Here is a 27,679-nt window from a genome sequence, read left to right as displayed (position 1 = left end):
GACAAATAATATATAGAATATGATATATAATTGATTGTTAACTGTAGAAAAATATTTGATTGGTTCATTCCGGTTTCTTTAGTGTTTGTGGTTTTCTGTGTTTCGTGATTACGCTCCTCTTCGACTAGTACCACCATCTTGTTTATTTCATCAATGAAGAGAGTGTAAGACTTAAAAGACGATTGGAAATTTTTTAAAGTGGTTTTTATTTGTGTCTTGAAAACAATAAATTGTAACAAAAACTGTGAATATGTCCCACGGTGGTAGAAATGAATGTAGAATTTACGTGGGCAATTTGCCCCCTGATATAAGAACGAAAGACATTCAAGATCTTTTCTACAAGTTCGGTAAAGTTATTTTCGTTGATTTAAAAAATCGCAGAGGACCACCGTTCGCTTTCGTTGAATTCGATGATCCAAGGTACCTTCCATAACTTATGATTCAATAAAAAATTTTTTATTTTTTAGATGTAGTTATACAATACTGGATTGTTCCGTAATATATATCCTTATTGTTCTATAATACTTTTTTTTCATTAAATGAGAAAATATCTTTGTTTGAAAATTTCAAGTTTGTAATTTTATTAAGTTAGAAATGATTAATTTTATATTAAGAAATATATGATTTTTATTCTATATGTGAAACTTAATCTCTTTCAGAGATGCTGAAGATGCAGTACATGCAAGAGATGGATATGATTATGATGGTTATAGACTACGTGTTGAGTTTCCAAGAGGTGGTGGCCCCAGTAATAATTTTCGTGGTGGTCGTGGAGCAGGAGACAGTGGAAGAGGTGGTCGAGGTGAAATGAATAACTCTCGAGGACGTGGCCCACCTGCTAGGAGGTCTCAATACAGGGTCCTTGTTACTGGTTTACCTCCTTCTGGTAGTTGGCAAGATTTAAAGGATCATATGCGTGAAGCTGGTGATGTGTGCTTTGCTGATGTTTATAAAGATGGTACTGGAGTTGTTGAATTCTTACGGTATGAAGATATGAAGTATGCTGTGAAGAAGTTAGATGATTCAAGATTTAGGTCTCATGAGGTATAATGATACCATTATTCTTAACTCTTTGTGCTCGATGATTTTTTCAGTCGGGCAAAGTACTCATCAATTAGAGATGTCGAAATCTAAAATAAATTTTCACTTGCCTCTCGAGTTACCGCATGAAACGCCGTTGCGAATGAGAATCGCTTCTCGAGCGCAAAGGGTTAATATTTTTTATATCTGTACACTATTTTTATATGACTTTATTTTTGTTTATAGGGTGAAGTAGCTTATATTCGAGTGAAAGAAGATCATAACAGTGGCGATAGGGGACGTAGTGAAGATAGGGAGAGAGGTCGGAGTCATTCACGAAGCTATAGCCCACGGCGTCGTGGTTCACCTACCTATTCACCATTGCGACGTAATTACTCGCGATCAAGATCTCGTTCCAGATCTCGTTCATACGACTAGTGTGTACGTATATGTTTCACATGGTAATATAAGTAAAGGCTTATCAATATTTGCTTTACCATGTTTCATTATTACTGATTTGAATTTCACTTAAAGACACCTTCCAATCCAAACCAATTTTGTACAAATTACAAAATTATTCCTGTGTTGCTTGAATTTAATAATTGTATTATACCTAATGTATAGTTAGAGCACGGTTCATTTTACATATACTAAAACTGTTTTATCAAAGACCTTGTTGCTATCAATTCAAAGATTTCTAACTTGTGTAAACCTGAAAGAGTAGATTTTTCAACAGTAAATATTAACATCAAGTTTTATCTTAATTTTTTGTCTTGAAAAAGGGGAATCGTGCTCATATTAATTGCATATTACTGTTCAAGATACACTGATTAGAGTTACTTTTATGTTTAAAAATACATTCCTTTATATTTTGCAATTTGTTTTGACACTACAACTATATTTAAAATATGTAACAATTTTGAAATATTACTAATGAGAATCTAAGAGGAAGTAACCCATATTACTTCAGTGATTTAATTAATGTTCACATTGGCGAATAGTATTTGTTGTACAGCTGCCAATATAATCTATGTTCAATGTGAATGCCTTCATTTATTGATTTAATACATGATCATTCACATTGTACTGTATGATATTACCATTGGTAGCTCTACTATAAAACTTGATGTGAACATAGCCTTTGTTTTTTCACATTTATTTAATCACATTTGCAGTGATAAATACAGCACATTTTATAGCATATATAACATGGAATTTTTTTAAGCTTCTAATGCTGAATGCTTATCATATAAGTTCATAAAGCTAACATTTTTCTTATCGTTAACAGCTAAAAATTATTGTGCATATAAATTAGAATACTAAATAATAGATAACGAGGAAAACGTATATTTTTAACATGCATATATGTTATGCAAGATAAAATACAGTATATTGTATAATGGATATTATATTCAATACTTGATCAAAACATTTTTTACTGTAATTATTTGCTATAGAAATTCTAAAATTCTTTTTTTCCACCATATATAATTCCATTTGATATTTATTATCCTATAAATTTTATGAATTTGGATTTTAAAATATTAATTTAATGAAATATATTAAAAGGAATTATTGAAGACTATAAATTCTTACAAACAATTAATGTATGAATAAATATATCAAAGTTGTCTACACGGCTCGTCGTCGTTTAAGTTGCCACGCAAATTTAAGTACGATAATTTTGGCTATCTAGTGATGACAATACAAAATATTATATGTGCTGAAAATATAACACTTAATACGTAGATAATGTAATACATCGATACTCGTCAACGGATAGTGCATATAGGACATAATATTTGATAAATATAAGTAAAAGATTTATTTTTTACTAATAGATTAATATTCATATGACCAATTTTCTTTGGGCAAAGCTGACATATATATATAGCTATCATTTATTATGCACTGATATTGTTCGGTATAATAATTAGCTTAAAATGTCTTATGTATTTGAGTGTTCTTTAACGACGATCATTGGGCCATTTGTTTGGTTTGATAAAAAGAACTGTGTGTTATGTATCACCTTAAAGTGAAAAATCAAACAATTCATACTGAAATTATTATTAAGACCATAACAATATGTTTGTTACAATTATTTAGATGTTTGTGAAATATGGAATTAAATTTTAAGTTATACACGACATATCTGGAGAGAAATGTGTTTTTATGATAAAATGAGTCATTTGGAAATTTGTTACACATTTCTCGTTTAACGTTTTCCTTTTAAAAATTACACAGACTAATTCTTGAAATTTTGCAATACATGCCTAAACTATAGAATTTTCAATCATAAATTAAAGATGTTGAAGGAAAACAATGATTTCGTGTATTCTTGAGAACATTATTATTGCAAATTGATCCTGTGATATTTGTTTCTTTCTTACGTTATTTACATTCATTCATAAATATAAAAATGTGAAAATTTAAATTTAATGTAAGCAAATATGCATTGTTTTGTATAGTATTTGCTCAATTTATAAAACACTATTCAAATATTGTAAGTCACAGGGATTACATTTGCAGTGATAAATTTTATATATAATATTAATGCATATTGTATAAGGGACTAATGTATTTTTTCTTCTTTTGTATATTGGATTGGATTGTAACACAATGAATGAAAAACTGAAATCGACACGATCTTACTTCTTGGATGGATATAATACACATTCGCTTGACGGTGGGATGAGATGGAATGCGTTTTGGATGGATTTATGTATGGAGCATATATTATAAAAAAGGATTAAGAGAATGCAAAAATAATGAGGCATTAAGGATACTTTCAAGAGGAAATTCAGGATCAGGAATTCAGGAAAGGAATTGGATGAAAGACACAATCCGTTTCATTCAAGGATTCTCAATTAGCTGGATTTTCATCAGAAAACGTTGGCAAATCCATTACAAGGATTCAATATATTTTTCTCTTTCGAATCGTTAAACAAACGTAAAAAAAATTATTTAATCGTGACATAGCAGTGCTTCTGCGTTGACAAACTAAACGGAAAAAGATAATAATACCGTTGAAAAACGCAGAATGAACATCTTCGACATATTACGTGGTTGTAGTATAGATTTCTTAATCGTTTCAGTGTTTCAGTTCTATTACAATTACGCGTACATAAAGCGAGAAAGAAAGAGAGTGATTTTCGCAATTTTTTTATTACGTTCTGTACGATCTAAAAAAGAGCAAACAAACTGGTAATGGAATGTCAACATTGCAAAAGTTTTATTTTATATGAAAGTACTCGCTTATAGCTTCGTATGTCAGATGTTCGTAAGTCGAGAATTATTTTTATCATTACCGACATGATAACTTTGATTCTCATCGTCAAAGAGAAACTCTATTAACCAGAAATATATCATAATTCTCACCCATCGGCGTTCAGTGATCGATGATTCGCGAAAACTTACACGGAAAGAATATAAGACTTGGTGACTGGTTCAACGCGAGAAAATCGATTCGGTTGAGAAATTTTCCTCGTTTCTTGTTCGACTTGTGCAATATAAGCATTAGCATAGGCGGTATACCATATCGAACTATCTAACTCCGTGATTAGCGTTCCTCAGGATCGTGGAGAAACAAACAAGTGGTCCTCTGAGAAAAAATTCGCGTTGCAAAAAATAGTGTGTTCTCACGGGTTTGCCTTCTACCTCGTGATCGAAAATCGTCCGATTGCTCTTCCTCTCGGTCATTTCGATCTTTTTATTGCACATTTCGATTGATCGTGACACCGTGTGTATATACAATTTGTATACGTGTGCTACATATGTATAGTAAGAACTTCACCTCGTTCGTCGGGACTTGATGCGCGGTGCAAGAGGATATTAACGTTTGGGTTGGAAAATAAGACGAATACTTCATCTTATAACAAGAACCTGGCTCTCCCTAGTTGTAGAGGATCTCCCGGGACGAAAACAAAAAATAAATGATAAAACAGAAAGACAGGATTCGGCAGAGATACGGTGTGTTGGATTAGGATGCTGACAGGATATAAAGTTAGTGTTCATGATGGATATTTTGGATAAACGGATAAATTGGCTGGAAATATTCCACTTGGATTCTATAGATAAACGGATTACTTGGATCTTTTGACCGGACAGAATATATACGCCGTGTTCATGCCGTTTGGATGGAGTTGGATTATCGAAATGTCGATAAATTATATAAAAAAAAGAAAGCAAAACTTGTGGCTGCGCTCGTTTATACGTCAAATAGGTTTCATGGATTATAATCGCCTAGGTCAGATACGGGATTTGGACTTGCACTTGTCGGGATCAATACAGGAATTAAAAAAAAAAGTATATATAAATAATAAATAAAAATAGTCGGATATCTCATTTTTCGGATAACACACGGATGATCGAAAACGGATGATTTGCACACACTCGCTGTAAGGTATTTGTTCAAGTTTAATATCTCTGACGTTCCTTCGATATATATACATTTGTTCTGCATGCAATTCTTCTAAACGATACCAAAAATGCCCTGTCAAAGAATCAGAAAAATGATATTAGAGAGATCCACCTTTTTGAGAGACTAACTTAAAATGTGTGTAACAGATATAATATTTCGTCTGTTTGAAAGATCTGTTTTAGTGTGGTTACATTAATCATTCATCACCATCCTTATGTTCAGCTTACACACCTATATACGTATATAGACACAGATATTTTTCAATCCTGAAAACAGAAGTTTCTCTCACAAAATTATTGACAAGAGTGAATGTCCGTTTCCTGATAGTAGTATTAACTATTCCTTAATAGTTACCCAGTCACCCTGTTCAATTAGAGACCTTCGCATTTACGTTTGTTACTTCACGACGATAAGAGGAATTTTATAAAACTCCTGATCGTCAATATCTGTTTCAGGAAGCAGGAATAAAAGATGTTTGATTGTTTTATTACTGATAGTGTTTCTGGATATATCCTGAATTCCTTTCCTCAACTAATGTTTATTGTTAAAAAAGTAACATATTTTTATAATTTAGTACACAACTAATATTGATCGACTTTACATTTCTTTTCATGGATTTGTACAAGGAAGCAAGAGGGAAATATACGTGAGTATGGATTCACCCTCTTTCGCGAATTATTTTCTTCTAAAGTTCATATGAAATACATGATATTAAAAACATGATATTACAAGTTTAATAATAGCAAAAAATATATTTCCTAATAAGAAAGGTCTAAGTATACTTTTTTTATGTTAAAAAGAATATTTTATTTAAATGTTTATTACGCATAATAAAAATCGATTGGTACTAACAAAGTGTGAAGAAATGTTTCCCAATGTCTATAATAACAAAGAAATTTAGGTAAGTAATACGAAAAAGAAGAAAATGTGATATTATTAATCTATTGTCAGTTCTGTTCAGATGATCCATTAAGGATCAATAGGAGAGCAGAGTTCCGTTGCTTGGATTTATGAAGTAATCGTTTTGTAAGATCGGTTGTATCTAATATTATTGCAATTAATATTTGTTACAAATATTCTACATATATTAGATATATATATATATCTAATATATTTAGTTTTATTATTTCATAAATATAATAATTTTATTTTCTTTCTTATCATATATCTTATCATATTTTTGTTACGCGATCAATGAATAAATTATTTTTCTTCTTGATTCTGAGTTGTTTGTAACAGCCTTTGATCAATACAAATATCTTATGAAGCAATATTAAACTTTATGAAGAGCGACTGATTGGTATATATGTACCTATTGCAAAAATCTTTATTTGTTATATTTACAAGTGTTAATTATCATGTTTTACATTAAACAGTTAGTAAAATAATCGATATGATATCTTTCTTTTACATCGCTTCACGGATTGGTGAGACAACTATTTCTTTGATGAGTACTGAGTCAGGAGATTGTAACGCGAAGAGAACACAATCAGACACATCTTTGGGTTTCAAAGCCATACGAGGATTTTCCTTTAACCATTGAGCAGTCATCTCACTCTCCACCAAACCAGGACAAATTGACTATAATAAAAAAACACATACAGTAATCATCAAGAATAGAATTTCAAAGATAGTAGCTCCAGAAGCAAGAATAAACATAGTAGGACACTTACAATGACTTTGATGTTAGATTCAAGTTGTGCTAATTCAGATCTAAGACTTTCTGTCAAGAAATTCAAAGCAAATTTGCTGGCTATGTAAGCTGGGGATATTGGACGATCACAGTTAATTGGTGCTTTCAGCCAAGAAGCATCATTAATGTTTACAATAATACCATTGTCAATTCCTGTAGAACAAAACAGTAAGAGAATACGAAAAATTTGCATCCTGGACACTGAAGCATAATTCTTTTGACTTCCTTACATTTTAGGAATACCTACCCTTCTTCTTCATTAACTTCAGAGCTTCCTTGGTCATCCAAGTCAATCCAAGGAAGTTTACATCAAACATTTTCTTCCAGTCTTCCATTTCACCAGACTGTAGTGAGATATCTATGTTATTAGCAGCATTATTGATGAGGATGTCTATGGCTCCTAAATTCTTTTCAACCCATTCCAAAACACGCAGGATATCATTCTGATTGGAAAGGTCACACTGTAGAGGAAAGAGTTTTCCAGGCTTCGACTTTAATTCCTCAGCAAGTGCCTGTTTAGAATTAGGGTTAATAACATTTGAATTCTGTATAATTATTCTATAAATAAAAACGTAAAGATACAAAAGAAACTGTTTTAAATCTACGTTTATCTAAATGAAACATTTTGCGATCTATGTAAAATTAAACAACACTATTGAACATTGAAGATATGATTATGGACCACAGTACTTGTATGTAGAAGAAGGCAAAAATGCTGAATAAAATAAAGAGTGAAGTTGCCTTAAATCTACTAACAATAAATAGGTGATGAAATATTTTTGAAACTCACAATGAGTAATGAAGATGACTCTTTTTTTATAGTAATGAAATTTTATTTATTATGAATCTGTATTACTTTTTACTTGTTCAAAGAATAATTTTTACAAGAAACATACCTTTACTTTGTCAACCTGTGAGGCAATGCCAATAACTTTCATTCCTTTGCCAACCAGACATTCTGCTAGGCATTTGCCACTGCTACAGTTGGCTCCAGTAATCAAAGCAACTTTGTCAGCCCAACGTTGTTCCATGATGATGTGTTTGATTTGTATGATTATACGAGAAAGAACCGTGGAATTGAAGTTACAAAATGTATCTGCATTTTAAAGCACTGGCGCCTCTTTTTATACCGGAGTAAAATTGTGGCCCAAGATTACCGAGGTCGCGTTAATCTTCAGACAGACAGAAATATATCAGTTAGCTTTTCTTTGACCATGGATACTATGTAGGTTGTTCTTATATTGACATTTGAAACGGTATTGCATTATTTGCAGGAAACTGTAATAATAAATCATGCAGGATATTGATACTTTTATGTTGGTAGACAGTTTATTACAGATAGGATGTGTTTTGATATAAGACACTTGCGTAATTATCTGTAGTACTTAACATTTTTTTCTTTTAATATATATGAATTGGAAAAGCAAAATATATGAATTTACAAAATAACGATGATCTTACGATAATAAAATAAAATCGTATAATCAATTTTATAAATGTCTTTATCGAAAGTTATACTGCATGAGATATTAGAAATTTATGAATAAAAAGAGGAATAGTTTTTTAAATAGTTTAGTTATAAAGAATAAGAAACATTATTATAGATATACAATATTATCTTATGCAATCTTTTTTTTTATTGAGAGCATACAATTGCAGATACGATTTTAATTCTGTGTAAAAAAAAATACATTAATGTGAATGTTTTTTTTTTTAAATACGTGCTATGTGTTTACTATAATACAATCAAGGACACTGATAAAAGGAGATACAGGTATCTTCTTCAAGAGTAACGTTTTCAAAATATTGCATCAGATGAGTATTTTTAATATCGCTTCATTCTGTTTCATTAAGTTCTTCGTAATTTATTAGCCTCGAAATAATAGTTCCAAATCATTGAAATATTCTAAGTTTACCTTTCTTTAAAATTCTTTTAAGATATATCCGTATAACAATATTTCTTAAGAAAATTGCATAAGGATTTTCAAAGATCGCGGCAGCTTCCGAGTTGGTGCAAATCGATCGATGACACTTTCGATATCTCTATCGTTATACAAAGTTTGATATAGATCTGCGTTTAGTTCGCGAACGAATCGCAAACTATCAGCTGCAGTTTCACAGCTTCGTTTCTTTCGCATATTCTGTTTATTCTCGATCTGAAATAGGGCACGAGCCTTATAAAGAAGGATACGACCACGCTGTAAGCGTAATTCTTGCAATGGTATTTTATCTTCTTCGAGTATTTGAAACGCTTGCGTAGCTATATCTATGGCCTGATTCGAATGTCCCTTATTTACCGCCATTTCTGCCTTATCGTTTAGAATATCGATTATTCGTTTTGTCAGATCAATCGTCTTTTGAGATACCGGATACTCCATCTCGCGTATCTTTTCGCGGCATTTTAAGTACGACTTCAGTGCTGTATCGGTATCCTTATTTTTCAGAAAGTAATCGCCTAATAATATATACGGTTCCGCATAGTGCTTGGCTAGGTTACTTTTATATACAATTCGTACTGCTGCGTCGAGTTTATCGTCCAACATGCATTGCATCGCCATATCGTATCTATAAATGGAGTGTTCGAAAGTTTTTAACGTTGTTTTGATACGGATAGATGTTCGATAGACTAGCAAGTTTGAATTCTACTTCCGATTGAAAGAATATTGTATCGTTACGCACTACGAGTTCTAATTTTTAAAAGTGTAAAATATAAATTTAACGTGAAATATCTGTGATGATTTTTGGTAACAAGTCATTTAGATGAAGTTTTAAGGTAAATTGAAGAATAATACGATTAATATACTTGTGGTGAAAGAGAGATATGTCATAAGGTTATGAAGATTTGGTTTCCAAAACAGAAATTTGAGAAGATTTAAGGCGCTGAAACGTCTTCTTTTGCAGTTACAGGTTAATTTTTATCAATGTAGTAATTACTATCAATATAGTAAAAAAAGAAAGATATTTCCACTTTAGTGTAACTTTATACTGGTAAAAAGTTCTCTTGCACAGTTAAAATAATGTTATTAATAAAACCTTACGAGTTATAAAGTAAATTCTTTTGTATAACAGTAATAAATTTTGCAATAAAACAAAAAAACTTTTATATGTTTATAGTAATTTTAAACGAGTTACAAGCAATCTAGTTGTTTTATTACATGTAAAATAGTAAAATTGTGCAAAAAATATCTGCAACTCATTTTGTTATTTATTAATAGATTAAATACTATGAGTTAGTAATCTATCGTGAAAGAGAACCTAAAGTGTCAGCTAAAGTAGGTAAATCGATGTATTCATTTAATTGTTTCAAAAATGTTTTAATTTATGATCGAGTGGCGGATTCAGAGATATCGGTAGGGATCGATCGCCCCCCCCCCCCCAAGAGTAATAATATATACGAATATTACATTACATTCTGAAAAACTTTTTAAGTAAACAGGTATAATTAATGTGAACTCAATTATTTAGGCTATAATATCAAATAGAGATATTCAAATATAAATTACAAGCAAATTTTAAATCTTGTAAAAGAAGGTTAAAAAATGTACTTATGTAGAAAAGTACATTATGTAAAAATGAATTTCGTGCCTCTTCCAAAACATCCCTCCTCCAAGAAAGGCTTCTGGATCCGTCACTGTTATGATCTCACTATTTTTGTATTCTTTCCGTCAAGAATATGCATATATTTTATTAATATTGATATATTCTATCATTAATATATATTAATACATACTATTATCGTATTTTATTTTTACCGTATTAAGTACCATTGTTTGATCAACTGATTCCTCGCTTCGCTAATAGAAATTTTTCCCATGAGCGATTTTTCTTTGTCTACTGTCGGTTCCATTAATTTGTAGAAATTGTCGCTGAGACTTTGTAACCAAAAATTTGCTTCTTCGAAACGACCAGATAATCGCAAGACTATCGCTTTCAGTAAATTGAATCCAGGATTGTATGGATTACAATCTAGTGCTTTTTCGACTATAATCAAAGCTTTGTCATAACAATTGTACATGCACCATATGACGGTATATGCTGATAATGTATGACCAGTACTAAATACCACCTGTGTATGTACGTGATACAATAAACTTATAAATCAATTTATAAAATTTACAACAAAGAGGATATAAGTAATGGAATGTTTTTTAGTATGTTAGTTTTTATAGTTTTCTATTATATTTTTTATTTAGAATGATGTACAAGATCATTCTCAAAATTTGATCGATGATCAATTAAATAAAATAATATTTTTACTCATTTTTAAACGATGGAAAGTTACATTGATTAATACAATTAACACTAAATTATTGTAAATGAAGAAACTTACATATTGTGTTGTGGGCAGATAAGATATAATAACAGATACTTTACAGAAACATTACTTACTGCACAAACCAGAGACACAAAAAGGATTTGCACGATTCTAAAAAGAAGAATAAATCATTATATTATTACATCATAAATATTATGATCTTTTCAAATATTATAAACATATATGTACATAACAAACATAACAGTTCTATTACTTTTATATATCGAATGAATCAGTTGGTGTAAATTATTGGAAACGATTTCACCGGGATCATGGAGGATCTGGCAGTCGGCTGTGCAAGTTGCGGTCATGCGGCTGTGGTCGCGGAGGAATTAGCGCGATTTGCGGTCTTCGTTCACGCTGCTTATTTTTCCGTGGAACCCGGAGGTGCGGTTAGACATGAACTCTACTTCGGGTCTAAATCTTCGGATCATCAGCAGTCGTGAAGTCACTTCCGTGCGACCAAGTCCTCCTACCCTCCTTTGTCAACCTCATTTCTCATCTCAATTAAAGAAATTAAGAAAAGAAGCAAGAACAGAAAGGAAGAAAAAGAAGAGGATCAGGAAATTTTTTGGTTTTAATAATTGTTGTTTTTATAAGTATTACGACCTTTTTTCCAAAGAAAACTTTGTTTTAATAAAGATCGTAAAAAATTTTTTGTGAACCAAAGAAGAAAAGAAGAGAGAAAAAAAGGAAAGAAATGGAAATAGTGGAAACATCAAAAGGTAAACCACTGGTCCTCTACAAGGGCTACCAATTTCGTCAGTACAGATGCAACGGGGAGGTAATAACGTGGCTATGCTTAAACGAAAAGACGTCCAGGTGTAAAGGTCGAATGGCCACAAGAAATGGGGAAATTTTGAAATTCATTGAACACACGTGTAAGCCTGACCTAGCTAAGTGTGAGGTGAAGAAGCACGTGGCTATAGCGCGGAAGAGAGCAAAGGAGGAAGTGCTGCCGATCGCTCAGATATACAAGGAAGAAGTGGGACAACTGGTGAATAGGGGATACGAATTTATTACCAATGTTCCGACTTATTCGTCGGTAAAAAGCTCCTTATATAGGCTGAGGCGTGGTAAGCGTGACGAGGACGAGTCGAATGATAGTAAGCGAATAGTATTAACGAAGGAATAGTATTTTTCTAAGAATAATAGATATCCGAAGAATAATATTCTACAATCGCACAGGATCAGAGGATTTTATTGCTAATAGAATCTAATAAAAAATTGTGATTATTAGAGTATTACTAATGTTCTTGAAAATTGGAAGGGAACTGAAATTTAATGTGATTCCAATGGACTAGATATAATTGTTCACTAATCTAACAAAAATTTATAAAGGTATTTAATATAAACAATATAAAAAAAAGAAGAGAAAGAAAAGAAAAAAAATTGAACGATCTATGACGTTTAAACGTCTGTATATACATATATACATTGTGTTCATTAGCTTGGTATATGTATAATATGTATATTAATTAATGATTGTTTGTATTTTTTGTAATTTGAAAAATAAATGTATTGTAGATAATTGAGTGACTATCAATGATTTTAGTGACTGTAGTTAATTTAGATGTGTGTTTATATGTTATCTTTATATCAGCTACATTCCATTACTTTTATCTTAGAATTGTTTAATTCATATCATCTTTATATCATATATTCATAATTAACTAAATTTAATATTAGGAAGATGCGAACTTGTAACAATTCTTTAGCTTTCTCATTATTCTTGTCAAGATTTAAAGCCTTTAGAAGCATGTGCCTAGCAATTCCCATTTGCTTTAAATGAATTTTATATTTTGCGTGCACGGCCAGCAAATTCGATGTCCTTATAGAATCGGCATTCAATATAAATTTGTTCCAATATCTTCGAAATATATCGTATTTGTGCAACTTAGGTATGATATCTAACAATTTATCCTGTTTTGACACACGTAATATTAATATGCGAAAAATTAATAACAATAGGGAATAATATCGTATACTTGTATCTCTGTCATATCCATTTCGCGTAACTTAAACAGGTAGACTTGTTCATAATCGCCTAGAGCTTCTACTAATAAATTATTTTCGCTATACCAGTCTCCTCTTTTCATGTAGGCATCCATTAATTGCTTATTGTATATAGTTTCCATTCCTTCTTTCGATAGCGTATGATCGAATTTGGTCATTGATTTGGCATTTTCGTAGCTTTTGATGGCTTTTGTCCATTTTCCTTAAATCGAACAATTTTGGGTAATATTCGCGGCTTTTATGTGTATTAGGGCATTTGTTTAAAGACACCTTTGCCTTGATAAAAATTGTAAAGTAATTTTTCCGTACTATTCGCGATTTTTGAGGCGAAAATGAATTTTTATTTAATAAAACGTTAGGAATCACACTTTTAATTTTAAAAAGAGAGAAGGAAAATAGGAAAGAGAAATTTTTAGAGTAAATAGCCTCTAAAAGGTAGCCTTCATAAAAAATTTCAATTTTTAAACAAGTTTTTTAAACAAATCTTTACAAGTTACGAGACATTTCGCATAATAACTAATTTAACTGCGGATTTTTATTAATTATCCATCAACAATGAAAACGATAGATACACATATAAAAATTCAATTCCAAAAAAGAAATTAAATTTATATTTATTATATTATAATTTCAAAAACCTTCAAGTAAATGTATATCTCCTTTCAGGGCATAAAATGCGTGAAAATTCGGGTCGTAAAACAATCCTTTGCTGATTAAGCGATTGACTTTCTTTAATTCTTCCTCTTTCTTCATAAGATTACTCGCTTCCTTGAACAAACGTTTCGCGCTCCGTATTTCCTGTCTTTTGGTAAGCGGTTTGTGATAGCTCCATAATTCTCGTAACTACTTCAATTATACATACATTTATAAACTTAGTATATTACTTATTCTATTCATAAAATTTTCAAATTTTCGTAAAAATTTTCTGTTCACGAAAAATTTTCATCTATATTAATTTTATATGTGTATATTTTGTAATGTTAAATAATATATACGTAATGTTCATAGTAAGAGTCTTCAACTTGTGTTTTATTTGAATTTTTAAGGTATCCTAGGATGCTATCGATAAAATTTATGATTTCGCAATAAGATTAGTTTTTTATACAATTGTCGCCTGATAGTTTAAAATATATGTATGGAAATTTTATCTTTGAATAAAATTCCTTTATTTAAAATAAAGATTCGTCCCACTTTGATGGCCTCTCTAAAAGGGTTCTTATAACGTTTCTCCGGTGGTGCAAAAGCTTTCTTCTTTTCGGCAAGCTGAAATATCTCCATTTTGAGGGAACGTCGTTCGCAATTTGCAGATACTTAAATACAATACATGGCACATAGGTTATATCATAATATCGATTGTTTTCATTGGAAATAAGCAGGGAAAGAGAACTAGGGGACATAGAAGAATAAATAAAAGGCGTATCTCTATGAACTTCGCCATCCGACGCATAGACGTATCTCCTTTTTAAATGTTGAAAATGTTCACAATGATTGAGAATTGAAAAAATAATATAAACAATTTCTTAAGAAGAATGGTTAAATTTATTTTCAGAATAAAGGTTGGGAAAGTTTCATTTCAATTTAAGGTTGAAATATTAGCATCAGCATTGAAGAATTTTTTTTGCATTATATAGTAGTATATATAGTAGTACTAAAATACTAAGGTATTAGAATTTGTTAAGCGGAACATGAATTTCAATCAACAACAAAATTGTCATCTACATATGTGTTAGAGAAGTTTCGATTGATAATATAATAAATTCTACTATTCTCCCTAAACGTTGTTATTTCTGTGACAATTATTTATGCCATAATCAATGTAACGAATAACTGAATAACTCTAACTATAGTGCAACTAATCCTGAATTGTATCGCATGTTCACTACCAAGACTCGCCTAAAGGTCGCAGAACAATATCTTGAACCTGGAAATACAATTTAAGAACAATATGAACTTTAATCTACATTATATCCATAAAATAAATTGAAGATGAAGAATGCAAGATTTTTAAATAAACATTTATTTCCAAGAAGATCGATTTCGAGTAATGATTTACTCACGACAACATGTGGAGCACATGTTAAAATGTATATCGCTGCTGAAGCGACGTCTTCAGGGTCCAATGTAGGGAACGATGCTAATGCTTCCTCGGAATATGTACTATAGGATACCATTAATTCCGTGCCTACTAATCCTGGACTAATTCCCTAGAATTTGTAGCAAAAAGGAAATTAAGATATCCCGAATGTTTCTGGAAATTTTTGTTTTGTTATTGCAATCATTTATGATCTTATTTTTCTGTGATATTTTTTTATATTTTATTATTTATATAGAATAATTGGTCACCAACCGTGACCCTAATTTGGGTTCCTGTGAGTTCGTGTCGCAAAGTCTGTGCCAAAGCAGTGATGGCTCTCTTTGAAGCTGGATAAACAGAGAATCCAGGTATAAAAGGCACTCTTTCACCCGCGAGGCTGTTTACGTTTATAATGACACCCTCTCCCCCTGCTTCTCGCATCATACGAATTGCTTCTTTAGTGCAGAGGCACAATCCAAAAACGTTCACGTCGAAAACTGTATGCCAATCTTCTAGATTTCCATCTGTAGATTTAACGAAGCTATCAATTCGTTAATTAACAAATAATAATAATTAGGAAAATTTATTATTTTTGGAATATTGATAATCGAAATATTCTACGTCTATATGTTGATTTATACTTAATATTCATAATTATGGATTGAATAGATTTATATAGCTATTTTTTAAATAGATAAAAAATTACAAATTTGATACCGAAATTTTGAAACTTAAATTGAGTACGCAACAAGAACTCTGAAGAAGTTAGTTCAGAGACATAGAATTTTTAAATTCCATTTCTCGATTCATATCTAAATTGACTACGATATTGAATACGTTCAAGTTTAAGGAATTACCTATAAGAGAAGATTCTTTAGTCATTCCAGCATTGTTGATCAACACGCTCGCAGGCCCAAGGTTTTCTTGCACCCATGCGAAAGCAGAGATCACGCTTTCTTCCTTCGATACGTCGCACTCGACGGCGTGTAGTTTCCCTGAACACTCTTCCAAACCTTGTTCCAGTTCCTTTATCTTTTCTACTCTTCTGGCAAGGCCAGCCACCACCATACCTTATAGAAATCAATTTATTAATTTTTAAACAATAATTTTCTTTTAATTTATGATTAGCTTTCAATTTATTTAATTTAGATTAGGTTTTATCTTTATATTTTAGATTAGTTTATTTTACATTCCTAATGATTAGTTCTTCAATTCCCTCAAGTCTCTAATCTCCGTATAATAGTGCTAAAAATGTCATTTGTTCTTCTTTCCTTAAACCTAGGATTAAACGTGAAACATATCGTTTACCAAAGGAATTTTGTAAGCATTTTCTGAAATTGTTAAAATATAATTATTTAATAATAATAATAAAAAGAACTGTGGCAGCTCACCATGACTGACTAATTGTTTGACGATCGCAGCCCCGATTCCAGCACTCGCGCCCGTAACCACGGCCACCTTTCCTGCCCATCTGTCCATCCTCGCTATTTCACCTACAGATCGCGACTGTTCGACGTAGCTCCAGTAATAAGATCGCTTATAAGTCTAGAAACCGATAGGTAAAAAGTAACGGCGGCTAAAAATCAATTGCGACTGGTTCAGCAGGAAATCCGATAGTCTCGTGGTAAACCATACCTAGCCTTCGGCTCGATATGTCCTCGGAAATTAATGTTGTTTGTGAGATTTCTGACATCCTGTCTGCGATCTATATTTCCATTCTCATACGATCTCCTCCTACTTATTCTTATAGAATAATATAATTTCATTAATGATATAAACATGATATAATACAATTAATAATACAAATATTGAAACACAGAGAAAATTTAGAGAGAAGGCGTCAAGCTTTTATTTATTGAGAAAATCTGGTTTTAATAGTTTTAGTATACTCATAAGTTCTAATAGTGGACATTTCAGTCAAGAAATGTTTCATGTCATTAAACACCAAATCTATCTTTAACATTGTTCCTTTTCGATTCGACAATTCTATAATTTCAATTATCACCAACAAAAATAACACTAAAAACGAATATATTTTTTTATCCTTCTTAATTAAAAAGAATATGGATTAGTTAATTACATTTTCCGAAATTTTTCTTCAGTTTTTGATAGATGAATCTTTTTCTTTAAACTAAACTCGAGAATTAGATTTTATTGAAGATATTTGGTCGAAGCGACCGTGATGAACTTCTTTGCTCGACTGCAGTTACGATGAGCTGCGCACTATACGACTAGGTGCGTACATATAGAACGTTAATTGAGAAGCCCTTGTCATCTGTTTGTCATTGTGCTTCTGTGGTAGATAATAGGATAACAGCATGTTTGTTATTTATTTATTATAAGAATATACCAATCAGATGGGAAAATTTTGTTAGTTGTTAATGTATAATTACATTATCGTATATGTGTTATATTATGTAATTGTCTTCAAGTTGTATGCCTTATTTGCAAAGTGTATAAGGAAGTAGTTCGTTAGCGAATTAAGGCTAATGAACGACGCGCTTTAGATTGCGAAATCAATTATTCTGTCGCTTGAAAATCCATTGTACTATTGGAGCACTAATTTAGAAAAAAAGAAAGGAAATATTAGAACGTATTATTTGGCATTCTTTAATATTTTCCATAACACGAAAATTACTTATAAATTCTTATTTAAAAAGTTAATACGATAAATTATCATAGGTTCTGAATTAAACACGTGCTTCGCTTCAAATCTACAAGTTATTTATTGATATAAGGCGCCTACATTACTGAGTACTATACATTTGAAACTTTGTATCGCATCCGCTCCCGATCGAAGCTCTAATAAAACATCTTTCTGCTTTTTTTTCCATTTCATTATTATAATTATTATTGTTAGTATTCATTCTCGTTCGCCTGTTATTAAATTCGTCACGTATCGTTGTGACAATGATGAATACACGATTCCTTCGAGTATAATGATCAAGTATATTATAATTTATTATTGTTAAGCAGCTGCAGTATGAAAATGAATAATTTGAAACATATGATGAATTGTTTTTAATGCAATATATTTCAATTACTAGAAAATACGAAAATTGATTCTAAAACCGTTTAAGAACCGATATAGAAACAGAAAAATAATGATTTCAGAATTAATATAAAAACTCTGAATAGAATAGAACTTTTAATTCTCATAACAGTTATTCATGAAATATAAAATTGATATTAGCTGTACTCGGAAATCTTGAATCTTATATTCTACAAGAAAAAAAGAATCATGCTTTTTACAAGTTTTACAAAGAATTTTACAAGTAGAGCTGACCTGTGTCAATTTTTGTTCAAACTCAAACTTTTGTTCATGATCGTATATTCATTTTCGTTTAATCGTAACACGTACAAACGACAGGATTCGTTATTTATCGTAGTTTATCAGTTAATTGTGAAATTAGATTAAATTTGTTTATTGAATTGTTCTCTGTTTATAGGGTACGTTGAACATTATAGAGAACATGTCTTTTTAATAACAAGTCATTCTCTAATTGATTATATGTGTATAATTGTATTCCAGGATTCAATAAAACACAGTCTGATATTAATTCAGAGCTCGGTTACAAGATAAACGTATCGTATGGGTCAGAAGTATAAAAATACTTCTCTGAAGATTCATTGATACGCGTCTTTATGCTAACTTACCAATAATATTTATCAATAAAATTTTGATTAAAATGGAATTGTGTTCGATGTTTAAAGATACGAATTGAAACGTGTTTAAAGGAAAGAACAAAAAATGGAGAATTATGAAAATAATTAAATAATGTATATCTTAATTTTCTAAATCGTTCGATAGAATTTTTAATTACAAAACTTTCCAGCTTTTAATTTCATGAATTATTGGATTAATATATATATATATCTATTTTGTGAAATGAATCAATTTTTATGAAACTTTCAAGACTTTAAGATTTTTCAAAATCCTAATATCTTTTAGAAATTTTCAAACTTCGTTCGCTAAACCTTCGGAAGTATTTCTAGGCTTTTGATCTTTTTCTCAACTTTTCACTAAGTTTTTATATCTGTTATCAAACTTACTGTTTCAAATAATAATTTTCATAATTAATTTTATTGAAAAGGCTATTCATGTGCGGAGAGAACAATGGAGGAATAGAATGCTCGTGGGTTTCCTCTTACATACGAGATATGTGAAATTTTATTTTTTTATTTTCTTGTTTGCAGGGGAACACGTTGAGTTTCAGCCGTATCGATTCGACAACACGGTCTATCTACGAAATGTAAGTACATGTATGTAATTTGAAGCTTCATTTTTTTGTTTGCATCTTCCGTTGCACGCACATCACCAGAAACAATAGTTAAACTTAAACGTAGGATTGATTTACAAAATTTAAGATCACAGATACGAGGTATAATAACTTGAAGAGGTGATACATATCGTAAAGTTTGACTTGTTATGTATGAAAAATGATGTGCAGTTCTGAATATAAGTTTGAGATTACATTTAACATCGGATTTATTTTTAGATGAAGTTGAGAAACAAATGTGTTTATTTATAATTACCAATTATCTGAGAGCAGGATAATTCTTCAGTAATCGTCTTAAGTTATTAAAGTCTGTAAGTAGCGAAACAAGTATTAATAAGCAATTGAACCTCGTATATGAAGTTTGTATCATTTAAAATTTAATTTCCTATTATATCTAAGATATTCGGAAACGTTCAAATTTTCGAATTTACGATCCTTCGAATTTCCACGCTAAAGCATGAATCTCAAATGTTTACTTTTTATCTTTTGTATTTCTTTGTCAACATTTCACTTTCGTACACTAAGCGCGAAAGAAACGAATCTAAAGCCTAAATTAAAAAGTTAATCTCAAACTTACGATCAGTGCTTACGGCCAAGCTTACAACAAAATCGTAAATTAACGTTGCATACAAATTATTATTTTACACGATAAATGTTCAGAAATGCGACGTTTCATTATCTCGTATACTTACGGCTGTTCTTTCCTTTTATTTGCTATGATAATCTTGATAAATCGGAAAATTGATCGTAGTATGCATTTTTAATTTTAATAAATTCGAATAAAATAAGGACATAAATCGACGCTCGTATTCGACGCTTCGACGTTCATTACAAATATACATTAACCTTTACATTATTTAGTATCCATACTAAAATATATACGTAATTAACTTGTTACATTAGCACGACCGACTCATTCCTTTCTTACTTCGCGTTAATTATCATGAGGTAAAGTATGCAAATAGTCAGCCTTGGAGATTTAAAGCCCGTTAGTTTAGAGAATATGTTATACGTCTGTTTAACCACTATACTCATCGCCTTTTTACACATTTTTCTTCTTTTATTGCAACTTTAGGGAGAGAGCATATAATTGATCCTGAAATTTGGAACGTAGAATTAAGGAATATTTTTTTTTTGGTCAGCATTTTCAAGGATTAATCCTTAATTAATTTAATCCTCAAATTATTTTAAGGATTATAAAATGACTGTTGTTAAATAGTGTAAACGTTCTTGAAATATTGGGAAATATTGGGAAATTTTATATTTCAATCTTCTCGCATTTGAGAATTTTTTATTTCTATATTTTCAATTTTAGGAATTTCAAGTTTTAATTGTTTTAAGTTTGGAAGTTTTGACTTTTGGACAATAGAAAAATTTCAACTACTTTTTGTAGAAGATTAGCATAATATTAGCTAACTTCAACTAACTTTATCTATAAATTTTAAGAATTTGTAATTTCTTCGACTTTAAATTTCTTTTAAATAAAATTATTAGCCAAGCCCAAAGAATTCACGTGATTTCAAATTTCAAGATCAACGTGGAGCACGAATCCCTTTTTCTAATCCCTTTGTCTCCTCCAGACCGACCATTCGTCGACTAGAAAACAATAATTATTCCTCACACCTATTACGACTCCGACTAAAATCCTAAAAAAGAAAAGAAAATGTCTGAATAAAATCTTTCATCTTTCTTAACGGCGTTAACGAGTCAAAACGTCTCAAAACAGATCTCGCAACAACAACGATACAATTAGTTGAAATGAATGCATGATTATGTATAGAGAGGGAGAGACGGCTATTGTATCGATCCTATCCGAGATTATACATAATACTCTTTTGGGCTATTTCATGCGGCCATATGAAATTAAATAACTTCGTCTTCACCTTCCTTCATCTTCATCTTTCTTCATCAAATTAGGTGATCACAGTTACAGTCTGTTTCGATGTATTTTATACAAAATTGTTCCACCGATTATACGAATATTAGTTCCTCTTCTACTTTTTTTATTCTTTTTATTTCTTTTTTTTCTCTTCTCTATCTCATTTATTGTATCTCAGAATTGCTTTACGTGCTATTCATAGAAAACACCGCCAAGAAAGACCACGCTATTGATTATACGCGGATCTTCTTCGAAGCTTCGAAGGATAGTTCAACGGCGGTATAAGTACATTTCTTTCACGAACGACTAATATATTTTTATCGTTGCTGGGAGAAATTTAACGAAGTTGTATACGATTATAATTTCTTGCTTTACCGCAATCCGTCAAAATAATCATCACCACAATATTCGCGAGATAAAACTTAATACGAGGATTTATATTTATATATATATATATGTATATGTTTTTAAATCTTTCACTTCCAATTGGTATATTACTCTGGATAATTTTTAAAATACAGGATGTATATTTTATGAAGTTCCTGTTCCCTTAAAAATTTTTAAAATTTTTCTCTTCAATGCCCGCAATGAAATGTATCTTTCTATAGTTACTGTTTTCATACCTCGTTATATTTCCTCCAGCAACTACGCAAGCTTTATTACTTCATGTCTCTACACGTGCACACGATGGACATATCGAAGAATGAAACTATTAGAGAGATATACTCCTTTTCTCTTATAAGTCTTCCTTACGATCCATAGTAAGAGGATCAAAGAATATGTAAATCACTCGGTGCGATCTTCTATTTGTTCATTTAAATACCACTCGAATCCGTACTTCCGAATGTACAATAACCATTGTTACTCTATTACGTTGCTGTTACTATTATTATTATTATTATCATTATCATTATTATTATTTTTATCATTATTATTATTATTATTATCATCATCATCGTCATTATCGTCATCATCATCGTCATCGTCATCATCATCGTCATCATCATCACCAACACTATTTTGCTTCGAATCGTCAATCGATAATTTTTCAAGTTCTTCGATCGAGAACTGTTGAAAAAATGTTTCGCAATTTATTTTAATCATTTTACACCCAATGACTCCCGCTTTGCAAATAATTATCACGATTGTGTCGAGTTAATCAGCCAATTTTTCAACGATGTTTTTCTTTTCACGATGTTTTTGATTCACGAAGTATTTTTTCAATTGTTTTATGAAACGCTCAACACGTTGACTGTCATGGAAATTACCACTGGATTTGAATATATTTTTATTTAAGACACCAAACTCCAAGAAGAAATTCGTAGAATTATTCTCAATTTTCCAACTGAAAAGATATCCTTAGAACATATTAAACAATCTAAATTGAAATTAATAAAAAGGATAGATTGGGGTTAGGTTTGGTCTGATAAATAATTTGTGAAGTACATATTCATAAATGCTATTCAAGGTTACAAAGTTCGGAGTTCTGTAATTCTTTAAAAGAATTTGAAACCAAATTACGACTTAATTTCACTATATCATATTTTACTTTGAAAATTATTCTTGTTAAATAATCGACTTAACTAGTTTGTTAGGCAACGTGTTGTCGTTTTAACCCTCCAGTCTGATTCCAGTCTCAAAATACCCTCGTTCGATTCCATCGACTACTTTTCTCGAATAGAATACGAAACAGGTTTTCCACATTTAGAGGAAACTTAGAGCTGACTCTCTGAGAATGATCGGAGGATGATATACCGCTTTTGAGCGGCGCGTGCAACGATTACCAATTTTTTATAGTCGGAGATCAAAGTTGAAATGAAACGATTTTTGAGGATTTGAAAATTAAAGATTCTTTAGATTAGACTTTTTAGGTTAGATTTTTGTGCTCGTTTCGATCCATTTGCATCGGAAGCGTATGTAATAGCGTGTATAGCGTTCCTTTTGGAATTGAGATTAGGATGACGCAGGAATTTATATATTTAAAGAACAAATAATTGGTCCATTTTTATTGAAATGCTTGCGAATCATTTGTCATCAGATAGAGAATCACAAATACTCGGTGAATATTCCAATACAAATGTTCGCAAACTTTCGTAAACTTTTGCAAACATCTGAAATAGATTAAATTTCTCTTTTTTTCGTTCTCGAATTATTCAAGTAAATAATCTAATGACTAATTCTGTATATGAAATCCTAGATTTTATTTCAAATTGTCAACGTTCAGATTTCACATTTTCTGTTCGCTATTCTTCCCCATAAAACTCGTCAAATTCCATTACGATCAGCTACTGGTGCCATTCGAAAAAATTCTCCTAGTTGCTATTAATTTTGTATCACTTCAATAAATGTTATCATACCTAAGAATCTGTATAATTTACTCATTATCATCCACATTTGGAAGGCCTATTCTTTTAAATTTCTTAACGATGCAAATGGATTAAGGTTGAAACGAGTGTTTACACCCAAGGTAGGCAAGCGTAGGGGGCACACTTATTGTAATTATGCACAAATGGGAGCGAGTGTCTGCCTCTATGTCAGTGATGCTTAGGAAAAGAATCGAGGTGCGCGTTTCTATGGCCTTGATTAGGTTGGCCGACATTGCTACCTGAATGTTGTTGAGTTTGAGGCTGTTGCTGTTGTTGTTGACGTTGTTGCTGATACTGTGCACGTTGTTGTGTTTGTTGGTGTTGTTGATATTGTTGCTTCTGCTGTGGTTGCTGACGTTGTTGTGACTGAGGTTGTTGACGTTGTGGTTGTTGTTGGTGCTGTTGTGGTTGCTGTTGCTGTTGCTGGGGCTGGGATTGACGCGGGGGCTGCTGCTGTTGTTGCTTTCTTTGCTCCAAGCCAACGGCCAAGTAAGAGAACACACAGAGGACCGAGTAACAGATTTGATCTGCCTGTAATTTTGTATATCAAATTTTTATTAGGGATTATTCATTGCATTATTCGGTACTTTATTAGGAATGTGTGTTTTATTTTTATCTATTTTGGAAGATTTGACAATGGTTGAATGAGTTCGAGGGTTGTGTTCCATCTCTCTGTCTATAAGTATTAAGCAATATACAATGGTTCATGGAAATATTCGAACACTTGTGGATACTTTTTGTAAATATAAGCTTTTTAATCTTTTGCACTTATAACTTATGATTAAGAAACAAGATTTAATATTCTAATGATATAAAAGGAACTTTAGTTGAAGGGTGAATTTTATTTAATAAGATGATATGGGAAAAAACGAAGATGAATTATGGGCAGCGATTATTATAAGCTTCTGAAGCGAAGAAAGAACCAAATCTAAAATAAGCAACGGAGAATTACATGTGGAAAACGAAAAATAAAAGAATGGTAACTAAACCTTCATGCACTGTCGTTTTCGGGATCGGCTTGAACCTCAGACGAGAGTTCAGATAACGTAAAGGCAACGGAGAATATCCTGTGCATGCAGTGGCACAGTTCATTGGCCTGTTACATAGTATACAAAAGAAAATATTTTAAAATATTCAATCATTACGATGAATAATATGATAAGAGAATGCTAGATCTACGGGAGATACATATATAGTAACAAGCAATTAAACAAAAATTATTAAAAAAAACTTGTTCAACATAATACAATCTATACATTAGAACTTAATCTACTTACCATTTGAGACTTATATTTACGTTGAATTACTTGTCTAGTTTTAGGATCTGAAAAGTAAAAAATATCAATATTAAGAATTCGAAATTGAAGCGGAATATTAATAAATTTATTAACGAAAAATATATATAATATATTTATATATAAGAGTATACGATAAGAGTAATAATATACGACCTTTAAAAAATCCTATACTCCTATATATAATCTTTTATATAAAAGTGGTATAAAATAATATTCTTTTTATATAAAACTATTTTGTAAATCTTTTAGAATAATTATTTCCTTTTTTTATATTTTCTTTATAAGAAGTTACTCACTGAATTCTTCCAATACAAAGATCCCATCCTTCTGAGTAAAGCACTTGCGGATATGATCGAGTCTTACAAAAAACTGCAAATAATACGATCATCTTGCATTAGTCGAGATCGGAAACGAAGTAATTTCGCGGTCTACTCTTACATGCACACTTGTGATTGGATCCTCTATGGCTTTATATGCCCCGGACAATATAAAACCGTGTGTGCCAACAACATTTCAGAAAAAAGGCGTGAAACTCGTTCGAGTAAAATAATGCTCAATTCGATAATGGGATAAAGCTCTGAATCGTCGATTGTCTTGTACTATCATATTGGCTAATATGCATCACAGTGCATCTTTTTAAGCGGGTCTTTTTGGGTAAAGAAATTTCTCTCCAATTTTTATTTTGTATTTTAGTTTCGGGAAAATTTTTGGAGGATACCGCTTCGTTTTATCTTTGACAAAAGTGTCTAATTATAGTCTATTCTATTTTCAAAAAATTTTCGAAATTATTATACCTTATTTCCCTTCCAAAGAAATTTCCAATGATTTTTCTTTCTTACTTTGGGAAGAAAATTAGAGGAATTTGAAAAATGTATAATAACATTCTACTTTAATTTCTAAAATTTCCAAAGATATTTTATCCTACTCTTCCAAAAATTTTCATTCTCTTGGACATTGAATTATACTTTTCTTCTTTTCATTTCATTTATTTCTTTTTATCTCGTTGCAATTTTTAGGATTTTCTTTATTTTATTGTATTAACTGTAGGATTTACAGAGATATTTCTTCCCCAACGGTACCAAACTTCATTGTTCCATCCATCAACAACGAAACTTGGCACTGTCTTAATCTGAATCTTTCTTTATTCCTTTTATCTCAATTCCGTACATCATTAAACACACATCAAAGAGAAAAGTTTACGGTACAAGTAAACTGTTCAAGTATGCTCTTTTAAAACAATGGTTCGCGTTAGCTCCTTTCTGTCACCGAACTTTTCTCCGAACATAAGTGTCTCGATAAGTCTACTTGTGTGACTGGTTTCAAATGAACCATCTTTGAAACTCATGCACGTTCAGGTATACTCGAATCAAAATTTTTCTATAAAATCGTTCAATTTTTTATTCCTATCTAGATAGAAAGAAATACTATTCTTTTAACTCGTTTTAAATTTATAGAAAGATTTTCTCAGCAATAAATTCTCCAAAATAAGACATCGACAGAGATTTCTTTCACTTATCAAATATTTTAACGAGTACTATACTTTCGATAATGTGTATTCTACGCATTAGTTTAGTTTCTTTAGTTTCCCAAAAATTCGTAATGATTCACGGTCTATCGATCACTTTAGAAAACACATATTAATCTCATTACTCATATTATTCATCATTATACTATATCAATTTAAAAGTTTCTCATTCTTTTCAAAAATGTTCTCCTCTTCTTCAAAACGTATTTCTTACGGAACTCTTTCTGATTCGTGTATAACAAAAACGATCGTATCGACTAGCATGCAGGGATTAACTAGCACGATAAAGCTGCACACACCATGCATCATTTTCTCCGCTAATTAAAAGCCAAGTCATCCATTTAGCGGCTCGAGTTCGATAAAGGAAGCGGGCCTGAAAAAGCTGGATAATCGCGAGTATTGGCCGCGGCTGGTCGCATTTCCTACTGCAACAAGGCGCACAAAAGAAGCGAGATTATATTGGGTGAACAGTGAAAAAACGGTTCAAAACTCTGAAGCAGAAATATCACAGAGAGCAGCGTTTAATTAATCGTACAGCGAATTTTTAATATTTTTTGTAAAAAATATTTCTTTTTTTTTCTAAGAAGTTCAGCGGCAGGCAGGCAACTCTGGAGATGGCCTAAACTTATCAAAAAATGTATAAATGTCATCGAGATTGCTCGGCGTCGATAAATCTGCTATATATGTGCAATTGGTATTGGTATATCTAAAATACACGAGATATTGGGATTTGGCCCGGTTGATTCTTCCTTCTTTTTTTTTTTTTTTTTATTTTTGGGTTCTTTTTTTTTGT

The 27,679-nt window shown here is 31.2% G+C and overlaps 4 protein-coding genes across 20 annotated transcripts in view; 1 reads left to right on the top strand and 3 right to left on the bottom strand.

Annotated features, from left to right (window-relative positions):
- Positions 1-99: 99 nt before the first annotated feature.
- LOC122575921 (serine/arginine-rich splicing factor 1B) lies at positions 100-19,828 on the top strand. Of its 2 annotated transcripts, XM_043745437.1 has the most exons (4): positions 100-420; positions 660-1,044; positions 1,267-1,461; positions 19,736-19,828. In XM_043745437.1, exons 1-3 carry the CDS (start codon positions 251-253, stop codon positions 1,456-1,458), a joined length of 747 nt encoding a protein of 248 aa, XP_043601372.1. In that variant the 5' UTR covers positions 100-250; the 3' UTR covers positions 1,459-1,461; positions 19,736-19,828. The 2 variants fall into 2 exon arrangements, with proteins under 2 accessions (XP_043601372.1, XP_043601371.1); XM_043745436.1 differs by lacking the exon at positions 19,736-19,828 and having other exon boundaries at positions 103-420; positions 1,267-3,661.
- Positions 5,958-11,795, bottom strand: LOC122575920 (dehydrogenase/reductase SDR family member 11-like). 4 transcript variants are annotated; one of them, XM_043745435.1, is made up of 6 exons: positions 11,663-11,795; positions 11,523-11,559; positions 8,030-8,305; positions 7,381-7,645; positions 7,114-7,286; positions 5,958-7,021 (listed from the first exon to the last, which is right to left on the bottom strand). In XM_043745435.1, exons 3-6 carry the CDS (start codon positions 8,162-8,164, stop codon positions 6,848-6,850), a joined length of 747 nt encoding a protein of 248 aa, XP_043601370.1. In that variant the 5' UTR covers positions 8,165-8,305; positions 11,523-11,559; positions 11,663-11,795; the 3' UTR covers positions 5,958-6,847. The 4 variants fall into 4 exon arrangements, with proteins under 4 accessions (XP_043601370.1, XP_043601369.1, XP_043601367.1 ...); XM_043745434.1 differs by having other exon boundaries at positions 8,030-9,698; positions 10,898-11,675; XM_043745432.1 differs by lacking the exons at positions 5,958-7,021; positions 7,114-7,286 and having other exon boundaries at positions 7,619-9,698; positions 10,886-11,559.
- LOC122575922 (farnesol dehydrogenase-like) lies at positions 14,981-17,772 on the bottom strand. Of its 2 annotated transcripts, none has more exons than XM_043745439.1 (7): positions 17,619-17,772; positions 17,174-17,281; positions 16,930-17,090; positions 16,396-16,608; positions 15,812-16,062; positions 15,522-15,668; positions 14,981-15,385 (listed from the first exon to the last, which is right to left on the bottom strand). In XM_043745439.1, the coding sequence occupies exons 3-7, from the start codon at positions 17,015-17,017 to the stop codon at positions 15,344-15,346; spliced, it is 741 nt and encodes a 246-aa protein (XP_043601374.1). In that variant the 5' UTR covers positions 17,018-17,090; positions 17,174-17,281; positions 17,619-17,772; the 3' UTR covers positions 14,981-15,343. The 2 variants fall into 2 exon arrangements, with proteins under 2 accessions (XP_043601374.1, XP_043601373.1); XM_043745438.1 differs by having other exon boundaries at positions 16,930-17,083.
- LOC122575916 (MAP kinase-activating death domain protein) overlaps positions 18,241-27,679 on the bottom strand; it is a 41,631-nt gene continuing 32,192 nt past the window's right edge. For 8 of the 12 annotated variants that reach the window (XM_043745415.1, XM_043745418.1, XM_043745423.1 and 5 more), the window contains 3 exons: positions 25,658-25,730; positions 25,341-25,387; positions 18,241-24,594 (listed from right to left, as the gene is read on the bottom strand). In XM_043745415.1, the coding sequence (XP_043601350.1) occupies positions 24,232-24,594; positions 25,341-25,387; positions 25,658-25,730 (483 nt within the window). In that variant the 3' untranslated portion in view covers positions 18,241-24,231. Of the gene's footprint in view, positions 24,595-25,052; positions 25,160-25,340; positions 25,388-25,657; positions 25,731-26,023; positions 27,312-27,679 lie in introns of those variants that run through there. The other 4 variants (XM_043745425.1, XM_043745426.1, XM_043745422.1 and 1 more) reach the window with 3 other exon arrangements.

Source organism: Bombus pyrosoma, linkage group LG15 (genome assembly GCF_014825855.1).
Source record: "Bombus pyrosoma isolate SC7728 linkage group LG15, ASM1482585v1, whole genome shotgun sequence".
Classification (NCBI taxonomy): Eukaryota; Metazoa; Arthropoda; class Insecta; order Hymenoptera; family Apidae; genus Bombus; species Bombus pyrosoma.
Note: the sequence above shows the minus strand (reverse complement) of the source record. Positions and strands in the feature narration are given on the sequence as shown.